The sequence below is a fragment of the Nomascus leucogenys genome, chromosome 4 (genome assembly GCF_006542625.1).
Source record: "Nomascus leucogenys isolate Asia chromosome 4, Asia_NLE_v1, whole genome shotgun sequence".
In the NCBI taxonomy this organism is placed as follows: Eukaryota; Metazoa; Chordata; class Mammalia; order Primates; family Hylobatidae; genus Nomascus; species Nomascus leucogenys.
Genome location: NC_044384.1, coordinates 86,189,947 through 86,212,972, shown reverse-complemented (window position 1 = coordinate 86,212,972; position 23,026 = coordinate 86,189,947). Strand labels below are relative to the sequence as shown.

The 23,026-nt window shown below is 49.1% G+C and overlaps 1 protein-coding gene and 1 pseudogene across 2 annotated transcripts; one reads left to right on the top strand and one right to left on the bottom strand.

Moving 5' to 3' along the window:
- Positions 1-2,290: 2,290 nt before the first annotated feature.
- LOC100584644 (RNA-binding protein 14) lies at positions 2,291-13,303 on the bottom strand. 2 transcript variants are annotated; one of them, XM_030811275.1, is made up of 3 exons: positions 12,610-13,303; positions 3,948-5,409; positions 2,291-3,172 (listed from the first exon to the last, which is right to left on the bottom strand). In XM_030811275.1, the coding sequence occupies exons 1-3, from the start codon at positions 12,944-12,946 to the stop codon at positions 2,965-2,967; spliced, it is 2,007 nt and encodes a 668-aa protein (XP_030667135.1). In that variant the 5' UTR covers positions 12,947-13,303; the 3' UTR covers positions 2,291-2,964. The 2 variants fall into 2 exon arrangements, with proteins under 2 accessions (XP_030667135.1, XP_030667136.1); XM_030811276.1 differs by lacking the exon at positions 12,610-13,303 and adding an exon at positions 11,100-12,579.
- Positions 13,304-14,582: 1,279 nt separating this feature from the next.
- Positions 14,583-14,709, top strand: LOC115835032 (annotated as a pseudogene).
- The last annotated feature ends 8,317 nt before the right edge of the window (positions 14,710-23,026 follow it).

Sequence of the window (23,026 nt, the reverse complement as noted above, 5' to 3'; positions counted from 1 at the left end):
AAATCCAGTAAATCTGTTTTCATGATGACCTCACCCATCCCATGATGTCCACCTATTTGGCTTAATAGGACAATATACCTGGAGAACCAACCGTCTGTGCACAGACTGTGGCAGAATTTAAGTGATGGTTTGACTAGAACGCTAGCCCACCTGGACAGGCTGAACCCCTCAGTGATAGTCCCATTACCTCCATTACGAGAGATGGTCTCAAGCCCACCACACACACAATTTAAAACAAGGTCCAAACCTCAGAAGAGCGCAGGCTGACAAGGCTAAAAAGCCTCTAGGTGGTCTTGTTCCAGGAATAAGCCAACTAAAACTTCTCCAATGAAGGCCAAGTTGTAGAGGTGATAGGTGGATAAGTTGAATAATCTGAATATAGAGTCCATTTTTCCAAAACACACTTTCAATGTCTGTCCTCCCATTCACTCAACCCAACTTTCCCCAAGTTATAGAACTTGAAATCAGCAATCCAGAAAGCAAAGAAGCAGGCTATAGGATTAACACAGGTGACATAATTAAAATAAAAGAGGGGAGGGAGATTTTAAAACAATCTGCAAGAGAAAAATGACAAATGATTTGGCTTTGTAGCTCCTTCTGGCTTGAGCAGTTAGGAGCCTGAGGGCTGAGGCAGCAGGGGCAGCAGGACCTAAAGATGACAAGCAGGCAGAGCGCTCATCTGGGTCTGGTCACTTTCAAGAGCTGGGGCTGCGACAGAGAACGTCACCACTGGCCCTGAGAGCACATTTAGCTGTTTTTTGCAGGAACCAAGGGATTGAGACAGTGGCAGAACCCTCACTGGAGAAAAAGGAAGATGACAGAAAGCCACACTGACAAAGAAAAATTGCAAATACACAGGCCACAATCATAACCCTACTACCAACCCTCAATTTTCCAGGGTAATAACCAAAGGTAGGCTTATTAACTTGGCCCTCAGACCACCCCATCACCACGCAGAGAACAAGAAACTTATCAAAATCCTCCTCCCATTCTTTCCCAGTCCTGCAAAGAAATAAAAAGGAGCAGCTAAGCACCTGAAAGCAAAGCAGTGAGCAGAAAGAGAAGCAAGGGAAAGAGCCATGGCCCCAGTACTCCCTGAGATTATCCCAGTTAGCATCCACAAATAAGAACTCACGGTCATAAGATCGAATGCTTTTGCACAATGGCAAGAGGGAAGAGGACATCCAGGGCAAGATATTCTGTCACAGGCAAGTTCACATGAAGCCAGTGAAGGAGGCAGAAGATAACCCACCTGACCTCCACTTGACTGACACGTACACCTCCCCAAAGTCGCCTTGCCCCAGTAGGCTCCCAAATCGAGTCTTTAAAGCCCCTTTTCCCAAAGGAGCATCAGTAAGTTCTCCCATTATCATCCCACTCAACCAGTCTTCCATTTATCCATCATTAAGCCCAAGTCTCCATTTTGTCCCTGGTTGGAAATGTCTTATTTTTTTGCCCAGATCCTCAATCCCCAGCCCTACAATAAAAGCACAGAAAGAGTCCTCAATTCCCCACCCAACCCTAGCATCCCTATTTGGTTATGCTTGCACTCCACCCCTTCCCAGATTCTACACCTTCAAATATAAACCCAGCGAAGAGGACATCTGAAAACCCTAACAGATAGGGATAGGGAAAGGAGTCTCCGGTGACTATAATGGCAGGGGTTGGCAGGACACAGGAGGATGTTCCATGGTACAGCTCAACAGGCACAATACGAGCTCTATGGCCAGAATGCCCCATACCTGCTTCAAGTTTTCTCTGCCCTTCCTTATTCCAACCATAGGGCAGTATCGGGCAATGCCATTACCTCCACTCCACTACTGGTTCCTTTCTGGGTCCCAGCCCCAGCACTCATTCGAGCCTACTACCTAAAGGATCTACTAGCCTGTAAATACCATGGCAGCCCATTCCCCACTTATTGAGAGGCCAAACCCCAGAACCATCCCATTGGAACACAGGTTATTCCTGAACTGGAGAAAAGTCAGTGAAAATGGTCAAGCACAGGCAGAGGAAAATGGGCATTATTTACTGCATTTTGGTGTGACTAACTCAAGTTGAAGGCTGAGGACCAGGCCACCTGCCCTGGAAAGTCTGAAAGATGGCAGGCTAGCAGGACGATGATGAGCTAAATCCTTCTGGGCCACAGGGCAATCCTTCTAATTCCCACATTCAAACCCCTTTCCTCACCAGTCCTGGGTTCTCTGACTGCCTTCCCTTTAACTATCAGGTCTTCCTGGATGTCAAATTGGCTCCTTTGACACTGAATGCAATCAAGACAATGACAACCAGGTTTCCAAACTGCAAATTGCCCCAAGTTTTATTTGTAGTCCATACAAAAGGGAAAAAAATTAACGTTTTCTAACACCACCTACTTGGGGAGATGGGGAAGTGGGACTGTGCCGCTCACCATCAGCTAGAACATTAGTGGTCAGCAGGGACTTGGATACATACCGACTGACTGTCCCAACAGGAACTCAGTCTCAACAGTCTACAGAGGAACAGTCAGGGTACCCTGGACTGCTGGCACAGCTTGGCGCATAGGAAATGGTTAAGCTAACCCTTTCCTGGCCTCCTTCCCATCTAAAAAGAAAAAGGCGCCGGCGACCTCAGCTGCAGGTTGCTTCCCCATCCAGACGACCTTAAATATCGCGCACAAAAATAAAAGGGAGCCAGGAAAAAAATAAAAACATAAAAGAAATTCCCATTCTGGGGAGACAGGAGGCAGGGTAGGGGGGAAACCGCAGATCTAGAGCCAGTAGCAAGATTTGCTGCTGAGGCGAAGGAACAAAGTAGGTTACTGCCGAACACTCAAAAGGATCATCTCCTGGGGAAGGCCCACATGGTAGAGGGGATGAAAAACCGCAACCAGGAAAGATATGGGCCAGAGTAGTTATAACCTGGATCTGTAACCCTACCCACCTCTTTTCTCCCTCCCTCCCTGTGGTGCCCAATCCCAGGATGGCCCTACATGCGGCGCTGGTAGCCAGAGTGCATCTGAGCCGCCCGCAGGTAATCATTATAGGAGCCCGAATAGCGTGCGTAATCGGAATGGGCATCGGGCAGGCGACGGTAATCCAGCGAGGACTTTGTCGGCGAGCGGCGGAACGAAAGCTGCGACTCTGATAAACGGCGGTAATCAGAGAGCTCGGCTAAACGCCGGTCGGAACCATACCTAGTCGAGAGAAGAAGACAGTTGGTGAATGAGACAATTGAGGGGAGGACTCCAGGTGGGCATTGGGGAGATGCCAATGGGGACAGGGAGGGTGTGATCACATTGGTCTCCAAGAGATTGGTCTCCTTTTGTCAGAAGGCTCATCACCCTATCCAGGCCAAAAAAATCAAGCCTGGCTTCAACTCAGTGGGAAATCAAACCCTCCACTGAAGTCCTCCCCTCTGAACTAGCCAAGGTGGATTTTGGTCTACATTCCCACACCACAGCAAACTATCTCCGCCCCTGGGCCCTGCAGAGAAAGACCTTGGTTGTTTATCAACAGAACGGCGGATGAAAGCAAGGTCCCCAACTTCCCACAGTGGACGCACCTCATAAACTTGCCTTTAGCCAGTGAATGCCAAAGGGACTACTCTTTAACCCCCATCCCTGCCAAAGCCAGGACAACCACGTAATAGGCTTAAGGATCCTTGAGACAGTGGGAAAGGATATGGGCCACGGTCCTGCAGGCAGTAGCTCCAATGACACTTGAGCTAGCCTAGACAGGTGACTGTACCTGGCCTGACTAGCAGGTACCACCCCAGGCTGAGCACTATGCTCCACCTGAACCCTGGTGACCAGAAAAGTTCATAGACACTGCTCCCCTCGGCCTCTGGACATCCCACAGAAATACAGAAGACCGAGGGAGGGGCCAATGCCTCCAGTTTCCCTCCCCTGCCAACCTCAGCCCCTTGCCCTAAGCCCCAGCTGGGGGCAGAGGCGGGGGGGCATACAGTACCTTTTCGACATGGCGACAGCCTTTTTGTAGGGATCGTCGTAGCTGGCCCGGGGTGGGGAGAGGCGGGTACGCTCATAGGGCGGCGGGGTGCTGTTGGCGTTGGCAACGGCCCCCTGGGACATGGACAGGTAGGCTGCAGACGGCTGACCTGCCCCATCGTAGGCATTGCCTGGCTGGCCGCGGTAGGAGGCAGCAGCCTGGGGATGCTGCTGGGCAGCATAGGAAGCAGCCAATGAGGCTGATGACTGAGTGCGGTAAGGAGCTGCCAGGGTGGCAGAAGGTTGGGCCCCATAGGCTGCTGCGGCACCATAGGAGCCAGTGGCCGCAGCAGCCGACTGAGCCCCATAGGAGCCTGAGAGGCCCATTGATGCTTGGGCCCCATAACTATTCAGCTGGGTCTGGACAACCGGCTGGGCCCCATAAGAGCCAGCCATTGGGGTAGTGGCTTGTGCGGCGTAGGCTGCTGGCTGGCTGGCATAGGCAGCAGCTGTGGCTGGCTGTGCCACATAGGCAGCAGGTTGGGAAGAGTAGGAAGCAGCCTGCTGTGCAGCATATGGGGCAGACTGGGCATTGTAAGAGGCCGAGGGCTGGGCATTATATGAAGCTGCCTGGGCTCCATAAGCTAGTGAGGAGGCTGCAGACTGGGCCCCATAGGAGGCTGCCTGAGCCCCGTAGGAGCCTAAGGAGGAAGCTGCTCCCTGGGTGTTGTAGGAAGAAGCAGCTGCACGAACCCCATAGGAAGAGGCAGCCTGGGCGCCGTAAGAGGATGGCTGGTTACCATAGGAGGCAAGGGAGGAACCCTGAGCCCCATAGGAGTTGAGCGAAGAAGCCGCAGCTGCCTGACCCCCATAGGAGGAAAGGGCCGAGGCTGAGGGCTGGGCTCCACCATATGGGCCGAGTGAAGAAGCTGCAGACTGGGAGCTAGGACTAGCCAGCTGGCCCCTGTATGGTGCCCCAAGGGAGACAGAGGGCTGAGCGCGGTAAGAGGCTGCCTGGGCTGTCATGGGCTGAGTCCGATAGCCAACACCCAAAGAGGCAGAAGGCTGGGCCCTATAGGCAGCTCCCAGTGACACTGACGGCTGGGCCCGGTAGGTAGCTGGCTGGGCCGTCAGAGGAGCCACATAAGAGGCTCGGGGAGGTGAACGGCGCAGAGGGCTGCGGTCGCGACCAAAGAAGGGTGGTGTGGGCTGACGGGCTTGCCCATCAAAGCCACCAGTGCTGTTGCCAAAAGCCTGCTGGTAGTCGAAGGTGGCAGAGAAGCCACCAGTTCCAGGGAAGGCCGTATCCCCAGCCCCTGGTTTCTTGGTCTTGTCCCCAGACTGGACAGCCAGGCCAGGCCCCTTCTTCTGACCCTTGGTGGAGAGTTCCACGTTGATGCGCTTGCCCTTCACTTCTTTGCCGTTGAGCTGCGCGATTGCGGCTTTGGCATCTGCTTCCTTCTCCATGTGAACAAACGCGTAGTCTGATAAAGCAGCAGACAGAGGGTTAGCAATTAGGGGGGCAGGGCATGCTACCTGATGGGTCCCAAATTGGACACACAACAGCACCCAGCTGTTGCCAGCTACCTCCAAGGCCTCCAAACCCTCCTCTCCAGGAGTATGTCATAAAATGTAGCTCCCATATAACAAAGCTTCTGACTGTCCCAAGCAGTCATCTTTACCTACAGCCTTCTTCCCATTCTCCCCTTTACAAACCCTGCCACCTCACCCAACTTCCTGGTGAGAGAAGAAGGAGCAAAGATGAACTGCAACACAGGATAAAAATCTTCACATCTCCTGTAAGTACAAACCGGCAGAACAAAATGCAGAAAGGGTTCCTAGATCACTCAGTTCTTCAGTGTTCTCAACCCAAGCTCACCAAACAGCTTTGAGGCCTAGCTCACTTTTGAGGCCTAACTCTCAAAACACTGGAAATGACCATTCACATTTTGGTATGACCCATCTCTCAGCCCATGTCCAATTAAGGCAAGAGAGACTGCAACAAGCAAGCAGTTCACAACATTCCAATATGATCTCTCCACTTTTTCACAGTACTTCCCAAGTTTTCAAGGCACTCTCAGGTACAGGAGGAACTCATTTGGGCCTCACAATCCTGTAAGGTAGGCAGGGCAAAGAATCATTACCTCCATTTAACAGGTGGACATACATACATGCTCAGAGTTTTTATATGGCTTGCTCCACTCAAAGTGTGTTAGAGTCAGGACGAGAATCACAGCTCTTCCAATGCCCCTTTGCTACACAATCTATCCCTGAGAAGTCAAGGTATAAGGCAGGACTGTGTAATGTGACTAAAAATTTAGGCTTAGAAGTAGAGAAGATGGACCCTGTGTAAGCCAATGAGGTATGGGAATAGAAACTAAGCCTACTGACTGAGTTCATGCCCAATCCCCCTGTCCCAGACCACATTGCATCCTCCACTGTTTCCTCTTTAAGGGACAGAGGTATACCTTACACCTTGGGCTTCTGTTCACAGAGCAGACTGCTTACCAGAAAGATCTGGTTTCTCACCTATAAGATATGAAGCTGCAATTACTGCAGCTAACAGGCTCTGCTAAGCAGGTTACCCCTGCAGCTCTCATTATGATCTGAATAAGCTATGGTAGGAGAAGACAGGATGCTGGTCTCAAAGTTATACTTATCTACCACACAGAAGGAGAAAACTTCAGGAAATGAAGGAATGGAAAGAAATTCTCATGTCCACATTCACAAAGCACAAAGCACGGGCAGAATCTGAACGAGAGAATCCTGCCCCTAGGAAATAAGCCTCTGAGCTTAGCTCCATTCTCAACCTGTGGCTACTCTTAGATAGTATCCAAGTACCAGAATGCTATCTGTCACATCAGTTTAAGAAACAAAGAGCTACCTAGATGACAATACTAAGATAAGAAACATTCTTAAAACCTCCAAACGAGGGTCCTCATTTTTAGAAACTTTCGTACTGGGATGCCTTATCTAGCTGCTCCTACAGAACAAGTCATTTCCCTGGATTTGAAGACAATGACACAAAACGCAGGATAATGGGGAAAAAAAATACAATCAATAAGTAGAAGTCAGAAGTGTGGCATAGCACAAAAGGGATCCTTAATTAGGAATTCAATGGTCTCAGTTCCAGACCCAGGTATCACTAACTTATTATAAGATCTTAGGAAACTTACCATTGAGGCAGGTACAGGGGCTCATGCCAGGGCTTTGGGAGGCCAAGGCAGGCAGACTACCTGAGATCAGGAGTTCAAGATCAGCCTGACCAACATGGTGAAACCCTGTCTCTACTAAAAATACAAAAATTAGCCAGGTGTGGTGGTGCACACCTATAATTCCAGCTACTCGGGAGGCTCTGGGGCAGGAGAATCACTTGAACCTGGGAGGTGGAGGCTGCAGTAAGCCGAAATGGCACCACCGTACTCCAGTCTGGGTGACACGGCAAGACTCCATTTCAAAAAAAACAGAAAGAAAGAAAGAAAAAGAAGAAAAGAAAAAAACTGGCCAAGCACGGTGGCTCACACATGTAATCCCAACATTTTAGGAAGCCCAGGTGGGTGGATCACCTGAGGTCAGGAATTCGAGACCAGCCTGGCCAACATGGTAAAACCACGTCTCTACTAAAAATACAAAAATTACCCGGGCGTGGTGGCTGGCACCTGTAATCTCAGCTACTCCAGAGGCTGAGGGAGGAGAATCACTTGAACCCGGAAGAAAGAGAAGGAGGTTGCAGTGAGCCAAGATCATGCCACTGCACTCCAGCCTGGGTGACATGCACAAAACTCCGTCTCAAAAAAAAATAAAAAGAAACTTACCATTTATTTCCTCCGACACATCTATCCTACCTACCTCAAAGTTAAGAGGTACAAGAGAAAAGACAAAAGTGCCTTGTAAGATATGAACAGCTACAGAATAAGGAATTATGATTATTCAAACCTAGAAATAACCAGAGATTTATTTCCCTATAGAATATTATCTTTTATCTCAAGCAAAACACAATGCCATGCAAACTTAGAACCTGGCACAGATGATAAAAGAACACAATGAGACCAGGCGCAGTGGCTCACACCATAATCCCAGCACTTTGGGGAGGCCGAGGCAGGTGGACCACCTGAGGTCAGGAATTCAAGACCAGCCTGACCAACAAGGTGAAACGCCGTCTTTACTAAAAATATTAAATTAGCCGGTGGCATGTGCCTGTAATCCCAGCTACTCAAGAGGCTGAGGCAGGAGAATCACTTTAACCCGGGAGGCGGAGGTTGCAGTGAGCCAAGATCGTGCCACTGTACTCCAGCCTGGGCAAAAAAGGAGAAACTCCGTCTCAAAAAAAAAAAAAAAAAAGGAACAAAATGAATTATCACAACTCTGTCCTCAACACTCCCATGGCCAGAGCCTTATCTACCACCTGTGAAAAGCTACGTGTTTCCTTTGGCCTAGCCATAAGGCACTAAAGTTGTCCTGTGATCCTTCATCTCCACTTTGGGTAGAGTAAGCTTAAAAAAAAAAAAAAAAAAAAAAAACAGCATGTGACCTAAAAGCCCTTTAAAAGCAGAGGCTGGGCCAGGCATGGTGGCTCCCTCCTGTAATCCTAATACTTTGGGAGACTGAAGTGGAAGGATGGCTTGAGCTCACGAGGTCAAGACTACAGTGAGCCACAATCACGCCACTGCACTCTGGCCTGAGCAACAAAGCGAGACCCTAAAGAATGAATAAATATTTTAAAAAATTTTTAAATAAAAAATAAAAATAAAACCAGAGGCTGAGGTAATCCTCGGGAATGGCAAAACCACCTGGAGACGGCAAGCAGAAAGGCCCAAAGTGAAAAGGAAGCAGAGTTGCTGGAGCTCATAGGCACTTGTTGCGGGGAGGGGCCTCCAGACATTCTGAGGGAATATTAAGGAACAATTCTAATAGTCCTGATTATTCTATCCACAAATTCCTGACACTAGAATGAGACAAAAACTTCCATGGGCTTACAAGAGCATTTGGACATCCCATTGTCTGTTTCCCTCCTTAGCTGGGTTTTATTCAGACCAAGTGGTGAAATTTGAAACTTGAGATTCCACATGTACGATTCAAATGACTACCCAAATAAGTTTTATAACTGGTCAAAAAATTTAAAAATCCAGGCCAGGCATGGTGGCTCACACCTGTAATCCCAACACTTTGGGAGGCCAAGGCAGGCAGATCACCTGAAGTCAGGAGTTCAAGACCAGCCTGGCCAACATAGTGAAACCTGTCTCTACTAAATATTCAAAAATTAGCCAGGTGTGGTGGCCTGTAGTCCCAGCTACTTGAGAGGCTGAGGCAGGAGAACTGCTTGACCCCAGGAGGCGGAGGTTGCAGTGAGCCAAGATCTCACCACTGCACTCCAGCCTGGGCAACAGAACGAGACTGTCTCAAAAAATAATAATAAATATATAAATAATATAAAAATAAATACAAAATTTAAAAATCCATCTGATACAATTGTAACCAAATTGTATCAGGAAGTTTCTAAGCTTGACATTGGAGGGGAAAGTGTGAATAGGTTGCCCAGCTAACTCAACTGCATCCAGTAGTGATAAGCCCCATCACAGTAAGCAGCAAAGCACAGACCTAGCTAGATTAAAGATGCCCTAACACCCAAGTACTCCTAAGACCATTAAAACGAGAGATCTGAAAAATTCCAGGAACCTTCTTGCCCAGAGATCTAATTCAAGGAAACTCTGAAGGAAATCACTGCATTGGGACTATCAAGTAATGTTTTACAGAGATCTCCAAATGGTCTGGTGGCATCACAAGTCCTCCAGTAACAAAGTTAAGTGAATCCAGAAAAACAAGTTCTCCTATCTTAAGACTAAAAATCTTAAACTTGAGGGCTAGGCGCGGTGGCTCACACCTGTAATCCCAGCACTTTGGGAGGCTGAGGCGGGCAGATCACAAGGTCAGGAGATGGAGACCATCCTGGCTAACATGTTGAAACCCCGTTTCTACTAAAAATACGAAAAATTAGCCGGGCTTGGTGGCGGGCACCTGTAGCCCCAGCTACTTGGGAGGCTGAGGCAGGAGAATGGCATGAACCCGGGAGGCAGAGCTTGCAGTGAGCCAAGATGGCGCCACTGCACTCCAGCCTGGGCGACTGAGCAAGACACCGTCTCAAAAAAAAAAAAAAAAAAAAAAGAAAAGAAAGAAAAAATCTTAAACTTGAAACTACAGAGCTCTGTATAGGAAGAAGAAACAGTCACTCACAAAAATGAAGAGAAGATATTTTCCTCTTTTGTCTTTCAGATCTCCCCACAAGTCTGTACATGTTTCCGGAAGCTGTTCATCTTTGAACACCCAACAGGAGGAAACTGTGGAGTGGTTACAATCCACTGTTGCTATTGAGATTTCTGTTCTACAAATCCTATCTAAGCTCCTGGAGTAACCAAGCAACTATGTTGTTTTTTTTTTTTTCCTGTGAAATAAAACAGAGCTGGTTGTCCGGTACAACACCAAGCTTCTGTGCTTTTCAAAGCCCTGTAAGTCAACATAAGGAGACTCAATCAAATGACCATTCCCAGCACAAGAAATGAGTACACTCTTTGGAGAGCCAGTCGCTTCTACTACACGCCCAACTTTCAACCCTCACTTTCCGTAATCACAAACAGATAAAAAGACATCAGTGGAAGATATGATGTTCAAATCTTTCCCAGACTCTTACATCGAAGTATATCAGGAGCTCTGTTACACAACAATATAATTGCAAATAGTTGACCACCACTCCCTGAGTAAGTCAATGCATTTTTGCTAATCAAATGTTTACAAAGGAACAAAATGCACAAAACTCTCTCTAACTCTCACAAGGAGTCAGCCAGGAGTTCTAAAAATTCATGTGCAGTTATGCACTTCACCCGCATTGTCACTTGGTGTTGGGTCCCAAGCAAATTCAGGCAAATTTTTGACTTTCTCTACCACCTGAAAGCAAGCAAGAAGCTTGAGTTCCAGGGAGACTGTCCCTTCAGATGTTTGACTTTAGACTCTCAATCTAGTAGCCACTCTACCTAACAACCACAAAAGAAACTTGGTAAGTCAATTAAACACAAAACTCTCACAAATGAGACTCATATACCCCATCTTTCTGCTGGACAAGTACCCAATCTGAGACCCTCCCCCACTCTTTTACTCTAAACAAAAGCAAAAATCCATGCACCATACAGCCTGCCTCAGAGCACCCAGCAGGAAAGCCCGATTCCGGATAGTCGTGGACTTGTATAACCTGAGTTGAGGAAAATAGAATGCAGTATTAATGCAGAACAAGGACTTGTTCCTAGTAGTGGACACTACGACCCTTTATATTTCCCCCACTTAAAGGACTAGGAATGGCCCCAAACATGTGCCTTTCCAGGACAGCAAATGAAATATCTTGGTGGGATAAATAAGCACTTGCACCCACATTTACTTCCTATCCCTGAAACTTATCACACAGGGTATGAGCAGGTATGAACCCACCAGGAATAGGGCATCAGATACTCCCAGGCTGCATCTTCCAAAATGACAGGGCAAAGTTAACTCTGATCTGTTCCCAAGTGGAGCAGAGACTGGCCACATACACAAGGGCTGTCCCACCAAACCTTGCCAATGTAAAAGATAAAGAGCTTAAGGGATAAAACTCAGGCTATGAAAAAGTCAACTGGGTCCCTAGTCAGGCTTAAATTATGGTGACACATTTTTCTCGAAGAAAAGGCAATAGGGATCTGCCCTGAGGATTAGACTACTCAAGCAATGACTACTACTGATTCAGTAAATCGTGTTTAGCCACTGTTTAATGAAGACCTCTCACAGACTTCTCCCCAGGACCCCCTCAGCCAGAGTATGCCCCCCTGCAAAGTCACCAAGCTTATAAAAGAATGACACTGCCCTAGGGCACTGGCTTGGCACGTAAAGACCACGCAGAAGGGGACTTCATAAAACAAGCTTTCTTGCACATGCAAAAGGCTGGGGTTTCCAGTTGACAGATGTAAAATCGAGCCCAAAGAAAAATCCCAAGTTTGAGGGAGGAGGAAAGCACAGAGCTGCCACGCCTAACCTACCTAACGTTGAAAGGCCAAAGTGATTCGGAAGGGGCCCCTCTCTTACCCAAGTGTAACTGTGCCCATGAGTAGACCCATGCCAGACAAGACTAAAAGACCCCAGCCCGAGAAACGTCCAAGGGCCCCGTTACCTTCCGCTTGAGCACATTCATCGGGAGGGAACAGGAGGGCGGCCTTGGGGCGTCAGCCCCCACCTTTTCCCTCTTCCCTTGCTCTGACCGACGTCTGGAGAGGAAGTGGGGAAGTGGAGAAATCTTCCCCGCTTCATGATCCGGCTTGTGCCCGTCACTTCCCAATTTCCGCTGGGTGCCAGGCCCAGGAGACCAGGAGAAGGCGCGCCCCCGGTACACTCGCAAGGCTCTCAGGCGCGTCCCCGGCCCCGTAGCTTGGCTCGCAGTGGCCGCCGCACCCACCCAGAGCCGCTTCCTCCTACTTGGTGGACGGTTCCTGGACCGCAGGGGAGGAGGGTGGCTCTACCCAACGCGCCCCCAACACCTCCGACCTGCTCCCGCGCACTTCCCCACCCCTCCCAACCGCGCAGTGACCGACCCCCGGGTAAGGGGCGTGGCTAACAGGCAGAGTGCCCCGAGCGCGCCCGCGCCCCCGCCCCCGAGCGCGCCTCCGCGTTACCTTTCACCACGTCACACTCGATGACGCGTCCGCGGCGCTCGAAGAGGCTGCGCAGTTCCTGGCTCGTGCATGCAGCCGACACATTGCCCACGAAAATCTTCCAAGTATTAAGAGGCCTTGGGCGCGACATCTCCACCACGAGCGCGCGCCCCGGCCGCAGCTCGTGGCCGTGCAGGGCTTCGATGGCGCGCAGCGCGCCCGCGTTCTCGCGCATGTGCACGAAGGCGAACTGTTTCATGACGGCGCAGCTCATGACCGTGCCGTAGGGCGCAAAGAGAGCTGCCAGCTCCTCCGGAGTCGTATCCGCCCCGTCGACGTTGCCCACGAATATCTTCATTTTATCGCCCCAGCCGCCTTCTCGGAGAGCCCGGACCTCTCCTCCAGCGACAGCTCAGACGTCCGAACGACCGGCAGTCCTCCCCAGGAATGGCTGGCGACCGAGAACCCCGCCGCGCAGGCGCCCTGGCCTAGCCAATGGGGACTCGCATCCCGCGCGTCCAGCGACCAATCAGAAACGCTGAGGGAAGATGCGCTCAGGCACAGCCAATCCCAGAGGGCCTAGAGCCCGCTCGTTAGCTGAGGGGGTGGGAAAGGGACGACCAACCGCCACGGCCCGTGGCGGGAGGGGGGTTGGGAAGGAGAGGGAGGGCTGAAGAGAGGAGAACGCGCGCGAGCGGCGCCGGCGGCAGAGGCCTAGTCTGTAAGGCGGCCTCTGGCCCGGGTGGGGCTGCGACCGGCGGGCTCCCAGGAAAAACTTTGTTCAATTGAAAGTCAGGGCTCCTCCCATTCTGGAAGCCCTGTCCAAACTCGCGCCTGGAGGTGGCCGCGTGAGTGTACGGGGGAAGGCCGGGCCTGGCGGGAGAAACCAGGACAGGCGCCTTGAGTCGGCAAACGGCTCCCGGGACTGTGCTGGGCACCGCGAGGGGACCTGAGGCAGGCCCCGGAGAAGCCCTCGTGCCATTAATTCATTCTTTGGAAACATTCCCTGGGGTTGCTGAGCTGCTGGCAGACGGTGAAAAATCAAAGGCCTCTGCCCTGATGGAATTCCCAGTCAAGAAATAATGGAATGACGCTATTGTATGTTTGAAGATTTTCATAATAAACAGTTTAATAAACGAGAAAATTAATTCTGCAGGAAGCAAAAGTTGAGCCTTATTAAAAAAAATTTTAGTCCGGGACTGGTGGCTCACGCCTGTAATTCCAGCACTTTGGGAGACAAAGGCAGGCAGATCACCGGAGGTCAGGAGTTCAGGATCAGCCTGGCCAACATGGTGAAACCCCGTCTCTACTAAAAATACAAAATTAGCCGGGCGTGGTGGTGCGCACCTGTAATCCCAGCTACTTGGGAGGCTGAGGCAGGAGAATCGCTTGAACCCGGAAGGCGGAGGTTGCAGTGAGCCAAGATCACGCCACTGCACTCCAGCCTGGGCGACAGAGTGAGATTCCATCTCAAAAATTTTTTTAAACAGATTCGAGTATGTAAATAAGATTGTTGCATGGCAGACAACATCAAAAACATAGATATGTGACAAACTCAGGGAAATATTTGCCTACGTGTTCAGTCAACAAATAGCACCTACCATGTGGACACCACCAAGAATATAGCAGTGAACAAAAAAAAATGACAGAAATCCCAACCTTCTTGGATCTTATGGTGGGGAGAGACAGGCGAGAAATAAGTAAAACATAAGCGTGTTAGATGGTGATGAGGACTTGGAGTAATCAAAGGAACTAAGCCATCTTCTGAGGGAAGATCATGCCGGCCAGAAAGTACAAGTCAGAGTGCTGGGGCAGAAGCAAATCTGGCTGGTTCAAGGAAGAGTCAAGAGCCAGTATGGGCCAGGCCCAGTGGCTCACGCCTGTAATCCCAGCACTTTGGGAGGCTGAGGCGGGCGGATCACCTGAGGTCAGGAGTTCAAGACCAGCCTAACCAACATGGTAAAACCCTGTCTCTACTAAAACTACAAAACATTAGCTTTGCGCAGTGGCAGTATCGTAGCCAATGAGGTTTATCCGAGGCGCAATTATTGCTAATTGAAAACAAAACATTAGCCATGCGTGATGACTGGCACCTGTAATCCCAGCTACTCAGGAGGCTGAGGCACTAGAATCACTTGAACCCAGGAGGTGGAAGTTGCAGTGGGCTGAGATCGCGCCACTGTACTCCATCCTGGGCAACAGAGCAGGACTCCATCTCCAAAAAAAAAAAAGAGCCCAATATGGCCAGAGCCTGGAACAGAGAGCAGAATAGGAGGGTGGGAGTTCTGCAGCACAAGGCCATTGAAATGGCATGTGCTTGGGCCAGGCGAGGTGGCTCACGCCTGTAATCCCAGCACTTTGGGAGGCCGAGGCGGGCAGATCACGAGGTCAGGAGATCGAGACCATCCTGACTAACACGGTGAAACCCTGTCTCTACTAAAAATACAAAAAATTAGCTGGGCATGGTGGTGGGCGCCTGTAGTCCCAGCTACTCAGGAGGCTGAGGCAGGAGAATGGCGTGAACCCGGGAGTTGGAGCTTGCAGTGCGCCAAGATCGCACCACTGCACTCCAGCCTGGGCGACAGAGCAAGACTCCGTCTCGAAAAGAAAAGAAAAGGGGCAGTACTCTGGTATCTCCTGAAATCCAAACTGCTGGCAGTATTCCCAGAACAGGGTATCAGCAAACCCCTAGCTACCCAGTAAGCATAGCCATTTTATTTATTTATTTATTGAGACAGAGTTTAACTCTCATCACCCTGGCTGTAGTGCAGTGGCACTATCTCAGCTCACTGCAGCCTCCGCCTCCTGGGTTCAAGCAATTTTCCCTGCTTCAGCCTCCCGAGTAGCTGCGATTACAGGCGCGCACGCCACCACGCCTGGCTAATTTTTGCATTTTTAGTAGGGGTTTCAGCATGTTGGCCAGGCTGGTCCGGAACTCCTGACCTCGTGATTCGCCTGCCTCGGCCTCCCAAAGTGCTGGGATTACAGGTATGAGTCACCCCACCCGGTGGGTGGGGTCTCACGTTAACACAGTGAGACCCATAGGTGCTTTTAATTTTTCTAGTAGCCACATTTTAAAAGGTGAAAAGAAACAAGTAAAACTAATTTTAGGCTGGGTGTGGTGGCTCATGCCTGTAATCCCAGCACTTTGGGAGGGTGAGGCAGGGAGATGGCCTCAGCTCAGAAGGTTGGGGCCAGCCTGGGCAACGACCAAAACCCATCTCTAAAAAAAATTTTTTAAAAATTAGCCAGCGGCTGCGCGGGGTGGCTCATGCCTGTAATCCCAGCTCTTTGGGAGGCCGAGGAAGGCAAATTACGAGGTCAGGAGTTCGAGACCAGCCTGGCTAACATGGTGAAACCCCGTCTCTACTAAAAATACAAAAAATTGGCTGGGCGTAGTGGTGTGCGTCTGTAATCCCAGGTACTCAGGAGGCTGAGGCAGGAGAATTGCTTGAACCCAGGAGGCGGAGGTTGCGGTGAGCTGAGATCGTGGCTGCTGCACTCCAGCCTGGGTGACAGAGTGAGACTCTGTCTCAAAAAATACATATGTACATATTTGTGTGTGTGTGTGTGTGTGTATATATATATACACACACATATATATACACACACACACATACACACATATATATTCATATATATACACACATATATACACATACACACACATATATACACATATATACATATATATACACACATATATATATACACATATATATATATATATATCTGCGGGTGGTAGTGCACCTGTAGTCCTAGCTACTTGAGAGGCTGAGGGGGAAGGAATCGCTTGAGCCCAGGATTTTAAGATTATAGTGAGCTGTAATGGTGCCACTGGACTCTAACCTGGGCAGAAGAGTGAAACTCTGTTTCTAAATACATAAATTAATTAAATAGATGTAAAGAATCTTGCCAAACTTCACAGACCTGGCAAATCAGAATGCTGGGGCTTGAATAAGGATCTGACTCCTTGATCTGGAATAATGGAAAGAGCGTTAAATTAGCCCTAGTTCAGTTTTATGGTCCAGGTGGGCAACCCTCTTCCCTCCTGCAGCCCTCACTGAGTTTCTCATCTGTAAAGTGTCTAGTTTGGCTTGGCTGATCTCAAAGAAAAGTTTGCAGGTTTTTTCTTTGTTGTTGTTGTTTGTTTGGTTGGTTTGTTTTGTTTTTTTGGAGACGGAGTCTCGCTCTGTTGCCCAGACTGGAGTACAGTGATGAAATCATGGCTCCCTGCAGCCTGGACCTTCCGGGCTGGTCTTGAACTCCTGACCTCATGATCTGCCCAGCTCAGCCTCCCAAAGTGCTAGGATTACAGGCATGAACCACCATTCCCAGACACCCCCAGATAATTTTTTAATTTTTACTTTGTAGAGACGGGGGTCAATTTGTTGCCCTGGCTACTCTCAAACTCCTAGCCTCAAGTGATCCTCCAGCATCAGCCTCCCAATGTGCTAGATTCTTTACACTTATGAATATCATCTTCCTTACCTATAAAATAACTGGCTTTACCACATTTTTGTTTTTAGGTGTAAGAGTTTTTTAATTGTAAGTTTGGGGATGGGTGTGGTGGCTCATCCCTGTAATCCTAGCACTTTGGGAGGCTGAGGCAGGAGGATCACTTGAGCTCAGGAGTTCAAGACCAGCCTGAGAAACATAGACCCCATCTATATGAAAATAATTTAAAACATTAGCCAGGTGTGGTGGTGTGTGCCTGTAGTCCCAGCTACTCTGGAGGCTGAGGTGGGAGGATCACTTGAGCCCAGGAGGCTAAGGCTGCAGTGAGCTGTGATCACACCACTGCACTCCAGCCTGAACAACACAGTGAGACCTTGTCTCTAATAAAAATTTCTCTTGGCAAGTATGTATGAAGGATAAGGCCATTTTCAGCAATAACAAGTGTTGAACACAATGTAAGACATACAGTAAGAAGTTTGGCCGGACGCAGTGGCTCAAGCCTATAATCCCAGCACTTTGGGAGGCCAAGGCAGGAGGATCACTTGAGCCCAGGAGTTTGAGACCAACCTGGGCAACCCAGGGAGACCCCATGTCTCAAAAAATACAAAAATTAGTCCCGGCACAGTGGCTCACACCTGTAATCCCAGCACTTTGGGAGGCCGAGGTGGGCGTATCACTTGAGGTCAGGAGTTCAAGACCAGCCCAATCAACACGGTGAAACCCCATCTCTACTAAAAATACAAAAAATTAGCCGGGAGTGCTGGCACGTGTCTGTAATCCTAGCTACCTGAGAGGCTGAGGCACAAGACTTGCTTGAACCCAGGAGGTGGAGGTTGCAGTGAGCCGAGATCATACCACTGTGCTCCAGCCTGGGTGACAGAGTGAAACTCTGTCTGAAACAAAAAAAAAAAAAAAGAAGAAAAGAAAAAGAGCAATTAGCCAGGCATGGTGATGTGCACTAGTGGTCCCAGCTGGGAGGCTGAGGCAAAAAGCTTGCTTGTGCCCAGGAGTTTCAGGTTGCACAGAGCTACGATAATCATGACACTGAACTCCAGGCTGGGCAACAAACTGAGAGATCATGTAAAAAAAAAAAAAAAAAAGAAAAGAAAAGAAGGAAGGAAGAAAGAAAAAAAAAATAGGTCGGCTATGGTGGCTCACACCTATAATCCCAGCACTTTGGGAAGCCAAGGCAGGCAGATCACTTGAGGTCAGGAGTTTGAGACCAGCCTGGCCAACGTGGCAAAACCAATCTCTACTAAAAATACAAAAAAAAGGCCGGGCGTGGTGGCTCACGCTTGTAATCCCAGCACTTTGGGAGGCCGAGGCGGGCGAATCATGAGGTCAGGAGATCGAGACCACGGTGAAACTCTGTCTCTACTAAAAATACAAAAAATTAGCCGGGCGTGGTGGCGGGCGCCTGTAGTTCCAGCTACTTGGAGAGGCTGAGGCAGGAGAATGGCGTGAACCCGGGAGGCGGAGCTTGCAGTGAGCCGAGATTGCGTCACTGCACTCCAGCCTGGGTGACAGAGCGAGACTCTGTCTCAAAAAAAAAAAAAAAAAAAATTAGCTGGGCGTCATGGCACATACCTGTAATCCCAGCAACTCAGGAGGCTGTGTCAGGAGAATCGCTTGAACCCAGGAAGCAGAGATTGCGGTGAGCTGAGATCATGCCACTGCACTCCAGGCTGGGCAATAAGGTGAGACTCCGTCTCAAAAATAAAGAAAATAAAAAATAAGTTAGCTGGACATGGTGGTGCATGCCTGTAGTTCCAGCTACTCAGGAAGCTGAGGCAGAAGGATTGCTTGATCCCATGAGATGGAGGCTACAGTGAGCTATGATCACACCACTATACTCCAGCCTGAGTGACAGAGCAAGACACCATCTGAAATATACATAAGTAGTGATTTTTCACCTGCAAGGGTATCCTGTGGGCTATTTGGTGCAGGACTATCCTGCGCATTGAAGGTTGGTAAGTATCCCTAGTCTTCCCCCGATACCAGCAGCATCCCCGCCCCCACCTAGCATTGTCACAGTCAGAAGAAATAGCCCTCACAAACTTCCATAGGGCCATACCATCCCCACTGAGAACCACTGATCTAAATCAAATTTTGTAAACTTAGGTAAACTTAGTTTTGGGTAAAAACAATCTCTGTAATAAAGCAATCTGATAAGGAAAGTCTTTACCTCTTTACAAGGAATGGAGAGAGAGGCTAGAGAGAAATTCTGTCATGGAAACTAGTCCCGTCAAATTTACTTATGAGACCTTTTCCTAAGTTAATTGTATCAATTTACCTGTGATTTACTAGGTCACTGTAGCAGGTTTATTAACGGCCTCCAAAGATATTAGGTCCTAATCCCTGGAACTTGTGAATGTTACTTTATGTGGCAAAGTCTCTGAAGATGTGATTAAATCAATGGCCCTTGCTAAGAAGAGATTATCCTGGATTACTCTGGTGGTGTTAAATGCAATCACATGTATCCTTGTAAGAGGGAGGCAGAAGGAGATTTGACACAAATACACAGAGGAAAAGGCCATGGGAAGACAGCAGACTGAGTGGATGGTGCTGGCCTTGAAGATTGGAGTGAGATTCGGCCACAAGCCAAGGAATGCCAGCGGCCGCACAAAGCTGGAAGAGGCCAGGAAGGGATGTTTCCCTGTAGTTTCTGGAGGAAGCAAGCTCTTGTCCACACCTTGATTTCGGCCCAGTGATACTAAGTTTGTACTTCTGGCCTGCAGAACTGTGAGAATAAATTTTTGTTGTTTTAAGCCACAGTTTATGGGACTTTGTTACAGCTGCCACTGTTACAAAGGAAACTGATTACAGGAAACTAATATGAGTTAGTAACAACACAGATAAAGACATTTTCACAGCTGACTTTCATTATTCCATTGCATAGGTGTTCTTCTCTGTTAGAAAGGAGCTTTTCCCTTTTTGGTCTCCTTCCTTCCAGCTTTCCACCCTATCATGTGAATGTGTGACAATGGGAGGCTTGGTGCTGTGGTAATCACCCTTGCCACCAAAAGGGGAGAGGGGATATGAAGAGAAACACAGTTCATGATGACAGTATCCTGACGTCGCCACACCACTGGACCTGCTCTGAATCTTCAAATCTCCAGACTGTTGATCTGGTGACATAATTAAATGTCTTAATTGCTTTGGCCACTATTAGGACTGTGTTACTTACTGCAGAATTCATCCTAATATAGAATTCCACAGACAATATCAAGACTGAAAATAAACAATGACACAGTCATGTCATTAAAAATAGGGAGGTATAGGCCGGGTGTGGTGGCTCACACCTCTAATCTCAGCACTTTGGGAGGCCGAGGCGGGTGGATCACAAGGTCAGGAGATCAAGACCAACCTGGCTAACATGGTGAAAACCCATCTCTTTTTTTTTTTTTTTTTTTTTTGAGACGGAGTCTCGCTCTGTCGCCCAGGCTGGAGTGCAGTGGCGCAATCTCAGCTCACTGCAAGCTCCGCCTCCCGGGTTCACACCATTCTCCTGCTTCAGCTTCAGGCCTCTCCGAGTAGCTGGGACTACAGGTGCCCGCCCACCCACGCCTGGCTAATTTTTTTTGTATTTTTAGTAGAGACGGGGTTTCACCGTGGTCTCGATCTCCTGACCTCATGATCTGCCGGCCTCGGCCTCCCAAAGTGCTGGGATTATAAGCGTGAGCCACCACGCCTGGTGGTGAAAACCCATCTCTACTAAAAATACAAAAAATTAGCCGGGCGTGGTGGCACTCACCTTTAGTCCCAGCTACTCGGGATGCTGAGGCAGGAGAATCGCTTGAACCCAGGAGGTGGAGGTTGCAGTGAGCCGAGATCACCCCACTGCACTCCAGCTTGGGCAATAAGAGAGAAACTCCATCTCAAAAAAAAAAAAAAATTTTTTTTTAGAGATGGGGTTCTTGCTATGTTGCCCAAGTTGGTCTCAAACTCCTGGCCTCAAGTAATCTTCCCATCTTGGACTCAAATTTTCCTTTTCATTTATTGATTTATTTTTGAGACAGGGTTCTCACTCTGTCCTCCACGCTGGAGTGCAGTGGCACAATCATGTCTCACTGCAACCTTGACCTCCTGGGATCAAGCAATCCTCCCATCTTGGCCTCCCAAACTGCTGGGATTAAAGGCCTTTTTTTAAAAAAATTATTTTTATTTTTTTAGATACAAGGTCTTACTCTCTCAACCAGGCTGGAGCAGAGTGGCATGGGGCTCACTGCAGCTGCACACTCCTAGGCACAAGCAATCCTCCTGCCTCAGCGTCCTAAGTAGCTGGGACCATAGACTTGTGCCACCACACTCAGCTAATTTTTAAGTTATTATTATTATTTTGAGACAGAGTCTTGCTCTCTCACCCAGGCTGGAGTGCAGTGGCGCGATCTCCACTCACTGCAAGCTCCGCCTCCTGGGTTCACGCCATTCTGCCTCAGCCTCCCAAGTAGCTGGGACTACAGGCACGTGCCACCACACCTGGCTAATTTTTTGTATTTTTAGTAGAGATGGGGTTTCACCGTGTTCGCCAGGATGGTCTCGATCTCCTAACCTCGTGATACGCCCACCTTGGCCTCCCAAAGTGCTGGGATTACAGGCATGAGCCACCGCGCCCGGCCTTTTAAATTATTTTTTGTAGAGACAGGGTCTTGCTTTCTTGGCTAGTCTGGTTTCTAACTGGCTTCAAGCAGTCCTCCTGCCCTGGCCTCCCAAAGTGCTGGGATTACAGGCATGAGCCACTGTTCCTGGCCAAAACGGAGCATCTTTGCCTGCAGTTCCACTTCTGCTTTGCAGATGAGGCTTCAAGATGTTTGAACAGTGTTCTGTGATTTAAAAATAAACTTTGAAAAACCACACAGCCAGAAGTTCAGAAGAAAATGAGGATGTTGATCTTTTTTTTTTTTTTTTGAGACGGAGTCTTGCTCTGTCACCCAGGCTGGAGTGCAGTGGCGCCATCTCGGCTCACCACAAGCTCTGCCTCCCAGGTTCACGCCATTCTCCTGCCTCAGCCTCCCAAGTAACTGGGACTACAGGTGCCCTCCACCACACCCAGCTAAGTTTTTGTATTTTTAGTAGAGACAGGGTTTCACCGTGTTAGCCAGGATGGTCTCAATCTGACCTTGTGATCTGCCCGCCTTGGCCTCTCAAAGTGCTGGGATTACCGGTGTGAACCACCATGCCCGGCTGATCTCCTTTTGTGTGTGTGTGTGTGTGTGTGTTTGTGTGTGTGTGTATGTGTGTGATAAGAATCTGGCTCTGTCACCCAGGCTGGAGTGCAGTGGTGTGATCTCGGCTCACTGCAACCTCTGCCTCCTGGGTTCAAGCAATTCTCCTGTCTCAGCCTCATGAGTAGCTGGGATTTCAGGCACTGTAATACCACTACACCTGGCTAACTTTTGTATTTTTAGTAGGGATGGGGTTTCGCCATGTTGGCCAGGCTGGTTTCAAACTCCTGACCTCAAGTGATCCACCCGCCTCGGCCTCCCGAAGTGCTGATATTACAGGTGTGAGTCACCGCACCCAGCCTGCAGTGAGTCCAGCCTGGGCAACAGAGTGAAACTCTGTCTCAAAAAAAGGAAAAAAAAAAGAGGCTGCCAGGCGCGGTGGCTCACGCTTGTAATCCCAGCACTTTGGGAGGCCGAGGCGGGCGAATCATGAGGTCAGGAGATCGAGACCACGGTGAAACCCCGTCTCTAATAAAAACACAAAAAAATTAGCTGGGTGTGGTGGCAGGCGCCTGTAGTCCCAGCTACTTGGAGAGGCTGAGGCAGGAGAATGGCGTGAACCCGGGAGGCGGAGCTTACAGTGAGCCAAGATTGCGCCACTGCATTCCAGCCTGGGCAACAGAGCAAGACTCCATCTCAAAAAAAAAAAAAAGGCTAATAGAGTGGTGTCATGGTGAACCGTTTAGGCTTAAAAAGCTTAAAACCAAGGCATCATTCCAGAATGGAGGTGAGAGGATGTCAGGGGTTAGCTGTGG